Source organism: Poecilia mexicana, unplaced genomic scaffold (assembly GCF_051168715.1).
Source record: "Poecilia mexicana isolate PSO_F unplaced genomic scaffold, ASM5116871v1 scaffold_10, whole genome shotgun sequence".
Lineage (NCBI taxonomy): Eukaryota > Metazoa > Chordata > Actinopteri > Cyprinodontiformes > Poeciliidae > Poecilia > Poecilia mexicana.
This window is the reverse complement of record NW_028263379.1, coordinates 17529359-17543725: the sequence shown is the minus strand read 5'-3', so window position 1 is coordinate 17543725 and position 14367 is coordinate 17529359. Positions and strand designations below refer to the sequence as shown.

Below are 14367 nucleotides of genomic sequence, written 5' to 3'. Positions count from 1 at the left end.
TCTTACTATGTGACTATCATTTTTTAGGGGCATCAGAGAAAAGGGGCTGATTACAAATCCTTGCCACACAAAGGCAAGGATTTGAGCTGTAATATGACTAAATGTGAAACTGTTTATGGGGTTTGAGCTGCGTTTCACTCGCAAACAAATTTCTTATAACTCCTGTGATGCCATTGATGAGTTTAAAGGTTGCAAAGCACAGAGTTTGAAGGCCTCAAGGTTTGCCAGCCTCTGGCAGGTCATCTGAAGCTCGAGGTCGAGTTAGAGGGAATATATCCGCTTAGCTCGTCATCTGCCATCACTCTATACGGCCTGATTCCCAACAGTGCCTGCAGGCGTGGAACACAGTGACATTGACCCAGAGCTGATAAGCAATATGCTCACTTTTTTTTTTTTTTTTTGCAGTTAATATGCATTAAATTTATCCAGAGGAATCAAATATATTCTAGCTGTATCACGATTTTCAGAAATGTGATGTTTTTGATTTGATCCTCTAAGGCTTTAGCAAATTGTGTAGTTTGTTTTCTGAAGAGTCTAACCGTATCCTGTATCCTGGGAGATCATGCTTTCAAAAACTCAAACTTTTTATACAACTAGCAGCAGCAAAAATTCAACCACAGATTGTTTTCAACATCACAGGCAAAATAATGTATTCAATGCACATTTCAACCATGAATTAGGATTTTAACCATGAATTTTACTCGCAGATGCTGGAATTTAAATTAACTCTATTACATGTGTAGCAGACAGCAGAAAGATTTTGCACAGAGAATGAAAAACGCAAATTAGTTTGGCATCTCATGGCACAGCTGCTGCTGTAGCTGCTGCTGGCTGACAAAAGCCAGAGTGGACCAGAAAGATGATTTCAGCTTTTGTAGATATTTGATGACTGGTTATTACCAAAATGATGGGGCTGTGAGGATGAGTCCAACCCTGCAGCAATGATGCCCTTTATTTATGCCCCCTACAACATCCTAATGCAGCTACAAGGGAATTGTTGTGCGCTGCTGCTGAAACATAAAATCAGTCTGCAGACAGACGGAAGTCCCATTTGGTTTGTATAGGTGTTAAATATATAAGAGGTATGTGACCTTTGTGATCCCATACTACAGAATTCAATTATCTGGTTCTGCTTTTGTTGAAAGAGCTTGGTTTTCTTTTGAAAAAGAAATATTTCATGGAATCCCTGAAGGTGCTCCAAAGTTTTTGTGTTGTATTCACTCATTTTTAAGATAGTTTAAAACATTTGCATTCCACTTTTAAAGATCCAACTAATGATTATGCACCTGTTCAACGACAGCACAGTTTACTACTGTCACTGCATCACTGGGCACTGACTTCATAAAGTCATTTACTACGTCCTTAGTTTGCAGTGTGTTGATCTTTACAAATGACTTATGACTCCATGAAACAAACTCATCCACAACAGGCGCTTCACCATGAAGAAGACTTCCAACGACTGGATCATCATCATATTTAATGTTACACTGTCAACAACGATAGTCATTAGTATGCAAAATATATAATAGGGGGGAGAGACAACACCCCTGTGGTGAACCAGCAGAGGAAATTAGCTGACTGGATAAACAGCCATTGACTCTCACACACTGAGATCTATCATTTGAAATCCTGCCGACAAAATTAAAACAAGTTTAAATTGGTTAAGAAGCTCATCAGGTAAAAGATGTGGTTGTGTAGTTTTAAAAGCTGAAGAAAAGTCAATAAATAGGAGGAAAATTAGTAAAGTGACCACAGCATCTTCAATCGTCCTACAAGGCCGGTATGCAAATTGCAGCAGATCAATAAACGTTTTGACTTGCAGCAGAATATCTTTCCTAATGGGCTTTTCAAATGACTTCATCTCTAGAGATGTTAAAGGAGAGGGCTTATGCTCATTTAGTGATTCAGGGTTTATAGTATTTGAAATTGGAGCAATAATTCACTTTTTTTTCACACCTCAGAAACCCTCTGTTGTGGTGCTGAGCATAATTGCTCAGCACACATTTTTAGCACCTGATCAGGCCCTGGAGTTTTAAACTTTTAAAATTATAAAGATTTTCCATCCTTCTTTTAATAAAGGACAAAGTCTGCGGGGAGCAGCGGGCAGCCCTTGTTTTCCTCGTTTAAATCACTCAATGTATCACTAAAGTTACTGGCCGATCGAGAAACCTGCCATGAGAACTATCCACGCAAGAGTCACATGTGAACTCTTTGACACCAATGTCAGATCAGCATTGAGCGTTTAAATGTCACTTTTTTGTGGGTGTATTTATTATGTTTAGATGTTGGGGATCCAAATGCAGAGGCGAAAAAAGGATAATTTAATAAACAGAGCGAACTTAAGAAAGAGCACAAGGGCAACACCAGATCTGACATGGAGTAAATGAACCAACGAGTATTTAAACTGCAGACTTTTATTACTGCATGTCACACAAAGACGTAAATCAGCAGGTTGAAAACAGCTGAACATGGGAAGACACTGAGTAGTAATCCACAACATAGAGGAAAAAAAACAAAAATAATATGATACAATGGAGCAAAAATAATAAAGCTAGACATAAAATTCAACAGACTGTAATAGTATTTGCTTAGAAACAAGCTATGCATTTTTATAGCCATGACTTTCTTCTTCACAGCCTTGTAAATCCATCCACAAAGATTAGATGACATACAGAATATACTGGCTCAGTACCGCCTTACAGAAGACTTTGATATTCTTTGAGGGAAGACGAGCCTGAGCAGGTCTCCTCCATCCAGTTCATTGGACTTATTTTTAGTGGCGGGCCTGTGATTGGAGCCTTGTCTACCTTTCCATGTGTAGCAGATTAGCTGGCAGTGAAGTGCGATACTCACGCTACATCTGCTTCCTCACATAGCTAGCCAGCTAGCAAGCAGGCTGTTGAAGTAACTCGTAATTACATTTCTAATTGCAGAATAATTAGGACTCCCTGTGTAGCTCATTAAGTCATTTGTCACCAAAGCTGTCAACCTGGCTCACATCAAGACTTTAATTACAAATGCAGCTATAGGTGGATAATCCTTGACATCTTATTTTTATTCAATTATTTATTTCTTTACGTCCATGGTTTGGATATATATTATGTAGATGTGCCACATCACATGAGTTTGTGACTTAGCATCTGGTAACAGTTTTCTAGTATTTTTAAAATGATTTGATTTATTGTGTCTCATTTACGGTTGTGCAGTTATTGTAGTTTACATACAACTCTGCATCCAAATGTGTTTTGTGGTTTTGTGAAAATATAGACAATCACGTCCATGTAACTCGCCAGTTTGAAGTCTCAGTGGTTTTTATGAATGGGACGAAGAAGGTAGGAGTTGAGACAAAATTGTGATTTTCAAATCACAGAAAAAAAACAAAAAAAACAAAACAAGGCACAAAACAAATCTGTGGTGGTGACGCTGAGACATTTTCTCTAATGGACGGATCAATCCAGCCTCCTGCTCCTGAAAGCTTATTTCAAAGAAACACCCACAAAGTGCTTGGTAAAGCCCTGGTGGATAAAAGAGCGTTCAGTGTCAAAAACAAAAGATAATTGCAAGTGCCTGGATTAAGTTTTTGTACTGTAATGTGTTCACCACAAGAACATGAAAATAATCAAGAAATAAAAAGGCATTCTCTTTTTATGTTGAGTTTTACAGACTACCTCAGACTACAGGGCCGCAAGCTTTGTTTTTAAAGATATGGCCTGGAACATCTGTGACTAGAGATGATCAATTATATTAATATTTAGAGTGATAAAATCTATTGAAAAGTACAGTTTAATCGAAGCTATAAAAACTGATTCAAACTGTCTAAGTCAATACAGTGTAAAATATGATTGGATATTTGAATACAACTAGCAGTTATGATTGTTAATGCTGCACTCTTTCTTATTTAGGTGAATTAAAAGTACATTTACATAAGTGGAAAAATAAATACATTAAACAAATTTTTTATGAAATCCTGTCACATGATGTATGTGTGTTGCTCATGTTTTGCATTTTGCATGTGAACTCGTTTTAAAACATTCAAATACAGTCTGCTCCCGCATCAGGAAAGACTGGATTAGTTTTGTTGTGAGATTAATGACTTTTATTTATTCTTCTTCCATGCCTAATGATCCTTTGACCATCTGGGGATGAACATTAAATGGTCCATACTAAGGCTATTAGTGGCCCCAAGAGGCCAAGCAATTACCTTCCGTATTAATCAGAAAATAGGTTGAGCTTCTCTCAGTTGGAGCCACTTTAAGAATTCAACAAATTCAACATGATAAGGTAAATTAATATTCCTATGTGCAGACAGAGCATGTGCATAGAGCAGCACAAGCTTACTTTTTTATCCTTGTTATGACATTTGCATAGCATTTACATAACATCTTCATCATTGATATTAGGGAACCTTGATTCATCTGGAGGTCAGATTTTGTATTCTGCAGTGTCAAATGCGTAGAAGAAAGTGATGCCAGGGCATTTAATACATAAAACGTTATATCTTCACGCAGTATTCAAAAGCAAGTCATAAATAAAATAGAGTGAAGGATGCTTTACACTTAAAGGCACCTAAAACTTGGAAAGGTTTTAGGTGCCTATAGGTGCAGAGATCTACAATTAGACAGTAATTGTGCCAAACTATTGTGGTGTGAACAAATAATAGAACAATAGTTATTACTATTATTATTATTGTGATCAGGTTTCTGTGAATTCAGAAGAATGTAGTTAAAGCAGTAAGTCTCAGTTACTACACCAATAAAAAGGGCTTGTGAGAAAGCCCTGCTGCTTTTTCACATTTTACTCTAAGCCTCATAAAATTGCACAGAAATAATATAATTTCTAACGTTCCACCTTTTTTTGTTTGACTCCTGCCATCAATGTTTAACTTTTCATTGAAGCTTTTCCTTCTAGCAGCTCTGTAAATACCACAAACACTGATCGCACACAAATAAATCTACCATTTCTGCAGCATTAATCCTACCAGCATTCCCACTAATAACCCAATAAGTTGTGCAAACAATAATTAGCAGAGCTAATGCACACCCACAGTCAAGAAGTCTCCATTAGCATTTTTTATTACTTTCCTAATTTTTTCGATGCACAACTCCCTTGGCTGATCTTAATGCAAATCGCCCCAAGTACTGCAGCGTTTACAGGAAGCCAGCTCTTCATTTTCAGTGCTGAAATGTGATATATGCATTCGGTTAATCCCAACCCCTTGACGAAATGCGGTGAGATATGTCAGCCTCTGTGAGTGGCCATCTGTGTGTCAGATTTGTGTCGTTGGGGTGCAGGTTTGTCACTGCTAAAACTGTGCAGCTGGACGTAATGGAGCAAAAATCTGCACGAAGCCCCAAGCACAGATTCACCGTCTCACACACACATACATACAAACACACACACACACACACAAACACACACCTGGTCTCGATGCTCCCACAGCACCTTTCAAGGTTTACTGATATCCACGCAAAAGGTGGTAATTTCATTACGATCTGCTTAGCGGAGAGGCAGCCACTCTATTTAAATCTGGCTGATTTAGAGACTGATCTGTTCTCGCATGGGAGAGTTTGACAGAGAGAGTGGGAGTTGAAGTGTGCCAACTCCTCAGCCTAATTCTGTGGTGCCTGCTTGTCTGTGGGTGGCTGCTTGTGTTTGATAATAAAGTTGTTTTTATTTTCCCTACTTCATTTTCAGCTGCTTCACCTTTGCTCAGAAACTCTTGTTCCTTTTTACTGAACAAACAAGCCATGCGAACGTCACAAGTAGCAGTTTAAGCCGATATAATAAATACGCATTGCTTTACGACCTGCTGAGACAGACGGCGGCTATTTTAATCTCCGTAATGAAGATGCATAGCTCGTCACAGAGAAATGTGTGCAATCTCTTGGCAGCTTGATGGAGGAGTGATGATCCTCAGGAAATGAGGATCTATGCAGGTTGTGGGCCACCCAACCCCAGTCCCTCTGCTTCTATCAGAGCTGTCTCTCAGACTCTCAGCTCTCACATGACACTCCATCAGTATCTAGATGAATCTCTACAGGTGGAATCAATCACCGCTCCCCGCTGTCATTTCAAGGAACCCTGGAGATTCGGCGATCCTCCTGAATGAAAGCGATACGTCCTGGTGCTTCAGAGGAATCTCTGCTGAAATCTAAACCTTTCTGTCTGAACTCCCGAAGGAGGCAAGCTGTTAGTTTTGTAGAGATATCGTTACAGGTGCTTCTCAACAGCGTTGGCTGTAAATCTGAAGAGAACTTGAACTGGATTAGAGCTTCACCTTTCTTTGAGAGTTATCTAACACTGATAGTCTTCTTACAGCATGCACACACTCTGTGCAGGAATCTTGACATGATTTTGAATCATAACTCTTGACCTTAATTGGCTAGATGACATCTGGGACATTGGTTTTTAACAAAGAACAATTTATGACATTTCCAAAAATGTACTGATCAGACCCATCAGAAACATTAAAGGAACAGGTTCCTACTGACGTCTTCCCAAATGCAGCAGATATTTCCAGGTGTTTGGTTTAAAATCCTATTATATAATTTATAAACCAACTTAATTAACTCAAGGCTTTGCTATGATTTGTCCTCTTTAAATTCTGTTTCCTATTATTTAAGTCACATAATCAAAATACTTTAATTGATCATGCCAGTGCATGTTATCTATAAATAAAACAACAATATAACACCGTAAAGTATGTAGTGCATTGTAAATGTATTTTTGCTCCTGTTGTTTTTACACATTTTGTTGCTGGGTTATTTCAATACAGTGTGGCACATTTTTGACCTGAACAGAGTGTCCTGTGGAAAAGAGATGTTTTTATAGCCGTCTGTCAGGGAAGATGTTCTTATTGCCTCTCCTAAAAACATACTGCATTAAATGCTCAAGGTTTAAGCTATTAATGTATAACTTAGCTTTAAACTTTTCTGCAAATCTGTTCCTGAGTCTTCGTTGGTGTGATTACCCAGATTCAAATGGAAATATTATCGTCTACAGAAGCTGAAGTCAATATAAGTACTCAGTATTAAGTGAAAATATCAACCTTTCTATAAAGAAACCATTGTGGTTTTGTTGTCTGAATCCCCTGCTTTTCATTTGTACACAACTTGGATGCTTCATATACTTGTACCCACTTATAAGTACCCACTTAAAAGTGTTAGTAATAGTTCATAATTCCTTGTAAAAAGCATTTAAAGCCCCCCTAAGATGTATGTTTTTTTCTTTTATTTCAGTTCTGATGGGCTTTTTGGCTGCAGCCTTACTGCTTTTGCATTTTCTTGTATGCTCAATTTTGGTTTAATTTCTCTTTTTACTGAAGGAAAATTAATTAAGCAAGTTTACATGCAGAAGGATGGCAGCTGATATGCATGTTTGTGGAGACAATTGATGACAAGTTTATATTGCAAGCTTATATTTGTTAGAGTATGAAAAAGAGAAATCAAGAAACAACTTCATAAAATGCAAACTTAGCTAAATAAAATCCAGTTTGTGAGAGTTTAACCGATGCTGATTCAGACTTTTGATTACTGTTTACATGATTATAATTGAAAGTCAGTAGGAGACAGCGTGTTTAGTGTTTATGCTGATTTACAAAATAGATGAAGAAAACTTTGCCATAACCCTGAGAAGCTGCAAGGATCACCAGCACAGATGTTTGTGGGAGTGTAGTGAGTCATGCACTCCACAAATCTTACTGTTATGACAGAGAAAGAACAAAAATATTGATGATGAAACCATCAAAAGCTTTGCTGCAGTTTGGAAAAATTCACGTTACAGACACAGCGAACATATAGAAGAAGACGTGATGGCCGGACGAAACCAAAACTAAACTTTTTGGTCTGTATGCAAACATGATGTGTGCTGCAAACAAACACTTTACATCAGACCAGACCATCCCCAGCAAGAAACATGGTGGTGGCAGCCTCATCCTATGGGAATGTTTTTCTTCAGTAGAGAAGCTAATCACATCTGAACTGAACTGAACATGGATGGAGGTCAGAGCTTGAAGAAAACTTGTTACAGCCCAAGAAGACCTGACTCCAAGGAAGATGTACATTCTAAAAGTACATCCAAAACAAAATGGCCCAATTGAAGTCAAATTATATTCTTGCATAAAAATATGCAGAACTAAATCAAACTGTGAATCTCTAGCTAGACTTGAGCTGCATGGCACAGTATTTAAAGGGCTCAGAGGATGATATTATCTGAATCAGATAGAAGCTTTCACTCTCTCAACTTTTTAGTCTTCGTTCCATGAATATTTGTCTAAAACACCTACTGGTGTTCAGAGATTGAAGTGAGAATGTGAGAGTCTGAGAGTTTTAATCACACTGTTTCCGGAGAGCGTTTATTCCCCCCCTCCCCCCATCAATCCTACACTCACTTTAACCGGTTAATAAAGCAAATAAATACCCTCAGGACTTTCTAACAGATTAGTCCAAAGTCGCTCTTTACACAACACTTTAAAACCAATGGTGGGAGAAAAAGAGAATCAGTATTTATGCACTTATTCCAGTGTATTAACACAAATGCATACTAGCAGAAGTGTAATAAAGCTATTCGCGTTCAAGTAGTTTATGCAACACTCCAACTGAAAGTGACAGAAACTCGGAGGCAGTTGCAAACAATCTTTTTAACCATAACATCCGCAACCATTGTGGTACGAGCAGAAAATGTGAACTGACATCAAAAAGTCTGGTGCAGAAACAGGCATTGCAGGGTGAAGGTAATGCAGAAACCCCCCCTGTAGACATGTAAGTGCCATAAACAGGCAACAGAGCATAAGTGGCTGCTTATTTATTATCCAAGCCATCAACATGACTCTTTCCCTGGGAGAGATGCTTAAAGCACCTTAATAATTTTGCTTAGTGAACCATGATAACACTTTGAGGCACACATGGTTGATGGAGGAGGCAAAGAACATTCACCATTTAAATGATGCATTCTGTTTTCATTAATATCCAGCCGTCTGTGTCTTATTTATTAAGGTATCCTTCATACCGATGGAAACCCATTACATGTAGAGGTTCACAGCTTGACATATTAACTTCATTAGACAGAGGACATGACAGCTGTTCTTGGTGCTCATGATTCACTTATGTGTGTGAGAGATGATCACTGACAAGGAAGTGCAGTGAGACGAGGAATAAAACACTCAACAATTACACCATTGTGAGATAAAACAAAATTTCATTTCATACTTTTGCTATTTATCCAGCATGATCCGATTTTCTTTCAAGTTTTAGAACCTTGCAAAAGTTTTTGATTTGTTTTATGTAAAAACAATTAAAAACTTAATAAAAACCGGCATTTATTTCTACAATAAATTAGATTGTATGTGAAAACAAAAGAAAGTAGCACTGTAAAGAGGATATGTTTTGAAAGCACAAAGAATATAATCTTCAAGAAGCAATAAAAAGCGACGAAGGCAGCTGAAATCAGTCAGAAGGAAATTTTTTTCCTATAAATATCAATTGATATTAGTTTTCTTTCTCCTAAATCATGGCTAAGTATTTTCTTTATTGCTGTCAGAAAACATATCATGCCACCAGCTATGATTATACTTTTAAATGTCTGAACATCCCAATGACAATATGTAATCTGCAAATGAAATAAATCTGTTGCCTTGTGTAAAAGCTGTGGCTTTCTAAATAAAACATTGATTTTACTGAATAAAAACCAAATCTCAAAAACACTTCTTTCAAATGAATGAAAAAATGTCTGGCTTTAAGGTGTTATCCCCAGACTCACCATTTTTAACATGTTCCAGCTCTGACAGGGTCCGACAGGTAACATTTTCCCAAAATTTCTTACTGCGAGGCTATAAATGGATCCACCAGCTGCTACTGTATTCATCTGATGTTATGTAAGGTTAATCCTGCTGTTGGGGAACAGTTCCTAATCTCCATGTGAACAAAGTGAAAAACAGCAGTGCAGCATAACGGGAGAACAATTGAACACTTCGTGTGCAAACCTTGGTCCACTTGGATGTTTACGAATATAAACGTTTTTTTAATTCATATTGCGGAAGAATTCTGCTCTCTTTAATGAGTTTTGCTCTAAACTGGGAGCATTGATGTTACTATGTGACGTTCGTCTCATGCATTGTCTTAAATGGATTCATAGCGTCTTATTAACACCGTTCTTGGAATTGAGGCAAATTTGAATGTCAATTTTTGAAAACATGAAAAAATTACTTTGGTGTGAAGTATGTTTTTTCCCTCTTGAGATTCCTTTTAGTACTTTTTTTTTTTTAAATAATCTGGCATCAAACCAATAAAACATGAAAGTAGCACAAAATAGCTGTTATTGTAATAGTTCTTTATGGGACGGGTCCTACTTCTCTATCACATATTTCATTCATTGAACTTAATTTCCTCATTTTGATCCTGCTTGAAATTTTTGTGAACCTTAATTTTCTACCAGCAAATAAAGAGAAATAGCACAAATTATGAATCTTTGTAAATTTCATGGGAGGGGAAACAAAGCATTCATGCTTAAGGAAACCAAACGGTTAGCAACGGCAATGTCTGACAGTCAAAAGATGTACATGTAAAATGTCCTTAAATTAAGGGAAATGCTTTACAGAGAATATAGTTTTTTTTTCTATAAACTCATTTACATAAACTTTGAGAATAAACTGACTTGGAGCCAACCATCATAAAAATATGCCTGCATTTTCACTGCAGGCATATTTGTTGAAATCATAGATCATCTACTAAAAGAGGGCTTCTTTAATGGAAGCAGAAAAACTAACAGTCTTCTGGCAGTGATTCATGTGTAAAACAAACTCTGGATTTGCCCGACAATAAGGAGGAAAGTTCCCTAGTAAACAATGATACTGAGATCCAAAAGGTCATTACTGACAAACTCTTATTTTATCTTGTTGCAATAGCACTCTGATTGCATTTGCATAACAATTATTTTGTATAATTATGCCTGTGCCTGTTGTGACCTAAAATAATACTTTTTAATTATATAGCCAAAAATAACACCTTTCTTTCAGGGTTTTGCTGTGCATGGAAATGCCGGGGAACACACACACTCCCATTTCTGAAAACTGGCTTGAAACGTCTCTGAAGGTCCTTGACAAAATAAAGCAACTAAAATATTATATTAAACCTATTGCTGGAAGATCAACATGTAGTTTCATGAAGAAATAAACAGAGGCCTAAATAAACAAATGGCTTAGCAACGTCAGAAGGAAGTACTGAAGCAGCCAAGAGGCCCCTGGTAACTCTGGAGGAGTCACAATGGTTTGCAGTTCAGGTGAGAAAATTTGTCAACATGACAATCCACCTTTTTTAAGGCAGTAATCTGCATGAATTAATCTGGCTGAGGTGTTCATCTGAGAGACAGCATTGTGAAATAAGCTGTCTGTCTCCGGTTTCTGCAAATGGCTCTGTAGCTCCTTCTGAGGGTAGAAGTCTGAACAGTTTCTTCACAGGATGTGTGGGATCAGATGAGATATTTATGGCACATTTCTTGACCCTAGCTTAGCCCTTTGGACTCTTGAATGGTGGGAAGACTAGAGTTGAAGATCCTCTCTGCAGACCTGGATGCTCATTGCAGACTGTCCGTATCCTTTTTTTTGTGTGGCTGAGACAGAGTTGTGAGTCGTTTCCTACATAGATCAGAGCTTCATGAAAGAATGGCAGAAGAAAAACACATGGTGGAAAAAAACTAGCATACAATCCCATCTCTAATTAGCTTTAATGTATGCACACGATGAAGCAAAGTTGAATGTTTTTTTTATTGACCAAAACATCACAGAGAAACACACTGAAACACACAGGTTATATCAGAATTTGAGGCATAAACTCTGGGACAAAATGTCTTCTTGCTGCCTCGGCGCTGTAGCTGGTAGGCGGCAGTCTATCAGACTCGGCTCCATAACGCAGCCGCCGCAGATGTCTTGCAGCGTACTTCGAACAGACACCCAGTCTGCTTTGAAGCACTCCACACAGGTCACTGAGTTGCTGGCTGCGAAATGAGGGACGACGAACAATCCACCCAAATATGCCCTCCGACACGCCGTCCTCCTCATCAGACATCAGGTCCACAGTGACGCCACGCCAGAGCTCACGCTCCTCATCTTTTATCACACTCTGCCTCGCTGCCAGAAGCTGCGAAAAATAAGTAAATAAATAAATATCAAATCAGTCTTGGACACATACATATATATATATATATATATATATATATATATATATATATATATATATATATATTTTTTTTTTTTTTTTTTTTTTTTTTTTACAATTTGCTACAGTAAAGACATAAGTTGTTGAACTTACTCTCTTTCTTCTTTGTCGGCTCCTGGCCAAGTTCTTTATCGAGACAGCCTTAGCTTCACGATCCGGTTGCTGGTACCTGTAGTTTCTTCTTAAAGTCTCAAAATATGTCTTACAAGCAGCTGGAATAAAATTAAAAAGTGTGTGTTAAAACTGTATTGCAACAAAGATGCATACATATTAAATAAACCCAAGATGCGACTCAAGACACTTACAAATGATGTCACAGCTTTCCACACACTGGAAATCCGGATTTGCCTTCAAAGTTTGGAGTAGGACCGATGTAACTGCTAGATTGTGAGAAGAATTAAGTCTGTAATAAATAAAAAGATGTGAGTATTTTAAAAGTTCACAACAGTCAATGTGGAAAAAAAAAACCAAACAATCCTACCCTTGATCTGGCTGATAGTGACTGGTGTTGGTGTCAGAATTGTAAAAACGTCGAACTGCTTCCTGTAAAAACAAAGACATGTTCAGTATGCAAACACTATGATTTTCTGTATAATACATGTGTTACTATGTGTGGGGTTTTTTTACCGCAAGTTTGGTATTTTTGCAGCGTCGTCTTTTTTGGTGCGTTTCTACTATACCAGAACCGCTTTCCCATTTTTCCGCCAAGACAGAGAGCCTTTGTTCGAGGGACAAAAACTTCTCATCCATGGAACCAAGTCTGTGGTAAAGGTTTTCAGATAGCTGGGTTACTAAGCAAGACAATCCGCTGATAAAGGACAATAACGTTTTACAGTCTGCAGGCTTAGAGTTGGCTGGAATTCCCAGAGTACCCTCCTGTTGAAGCAGAGGAGAGTAAGCAAAGATTAAAACAAAGCTGAGACATTACTAATAAAGGATATGACATGGTCAAAAAGCTTACAAGTTTAGTTTAATACTTACCACAAAGCAGGGTGGTTGTGGCTCTGCATATGGTGGAGAATTTGAATCAAGGAAAAGATGAAAGCTTTGGTCATAAGTCGTTGAATCTGAGGAACAAGGAGAAGACTTGAAGTAGAGCAATACAGTTGTAATTTTATGGGCCTCTTATAAACATAAAAATGACAATATTTCTGGAAAAAAAAGAACAAAACTAAAAGAAAATGGTTTGACAGGTAAAAATGTAACACAAAAAAAATCAAAACAAAAAAGAAAAGCAAAATAAAAGAAGTAAAAAGTGCTTTATATGCGAAAGGTTGGTAGATTTAAAGGAACTACTCATGCACACAGTAACTTAATGCATAATTTCAACAACGTTAGTCAATATTGCTAGCCATGATATTGATAAAGAAGGATATATATATATATATATATATATATATATATATATATATATATATATATATATATGCTTAGTCATAAGGTTACAAAAAGGTTCGTAAAAGCAGCATTAAAATTCATTTTTGATAGCTTACCATCGACTGTAGTTGGTAGCTGCATTTCTTCACTTTCTTCAAACTCTTCAGTAAGCTTCTCTATTTTTCCATCGCTCTCAACCTCCCCAACCACGTCATTTGTAAGGTCCGTAAACCTCCACGGCTTGTTTTGAGCATCTGAACTTTTGCGATTTCTATTCCAAACTCCGTTACTGAAGTAAAGTTTTTTATGGTGAAAGTATTGGGACTGAGAAAGTTCATTATCGCAGTGTCCACAAAAACGACGTGTTTTTTTCTTTGTGGGTTTTGATGGTTCCATCTTTCGGATGTAGCTCGTCTTTGGCGTGGCTTTTCTTCTTCTTCTCGTGGTAGTTATTTGTAGTGGGTGAAGAACTTAATGGCGCACTACCGCCACCAAATGGTAAGGAGTGTCGATCAGAATTTTAAATGTCTATTTCAAAATAAATACATAACAAATAAAAAAAATTGCAAAAAGAAAAAAAAAGCATTACTGAGTAAATAAATTATTTAACTAAATCATCCTAAATAAGCGAGTACACTAACATATTACAGATTTTGATGGATTGCAACTTGATGGATCTTCAACCACAATACATTTTCATTAGGCATTCATTGGGCAACAATTGGTGGGTCCTTTGGGTTGAGCCCTTTTTGATTTCAACATCTGACATCAAACAAAAAGT

The 14367-nt window shown here is 37.4% G+C and overlaps 1 protein-coding gene across 1 annotated transcript; it reads right to left on the bottom strand.

The window, feature by feature from the left end:
* Window positions 1-11739: 11739 nt before the first annotated feature.
* On the bottom strand, window positions 11740-13753 carry LOC106917907 (uncharacterized protein C14orf93 homolog). Its single transcript, XM_014987217.2, has 7 exons — window positions 13703-13753; window positions 13191-13276; window positions 12837-13085; window positions 12691-12752; window positions 12515-12612; window positions 12303-12421; window positions 11740-12131 (listed from the first exon to the last, which is right to left on the bottom strand). The coding sequence occupies exons 1-7, from the start codon at window positions 13725-13727 to the stop codon at window positions 11802-11804; spliced, it is 969 nt and encodes a 322-aa protein (XP_014842703.2). The 5' UTR covers window positions 13728-13753; the 3' UTR covers window positions 11740-11801.
* Between the last annotated feature and the right edge of the window lie 614 nt (window positions 13754-14367).

Excerpts from the sequence above, each read along its gene's own strand:
- LOC106917907 (XM_014987217.2), bottom strand. The coding sequence starts at position 13,727 with ATGCAGCTACCAACTACAGTCGATG. Across the intron at positions 12,613-12,690 it reads CACTATCAGCCAGATCAAGG|ACTTAATTCTTCTCACAATC; the intron begins GTAGGATTGTTT and ends TATTTATTACAG. Across the intron at positions 12,132-12,302 it reads GCCGACAAAGAAGAAAGAGA|CTTCTGGCAGCGAGGCAGAG; the intron begins GTAAGTTCAACA and ends TATTTTTCGCAG.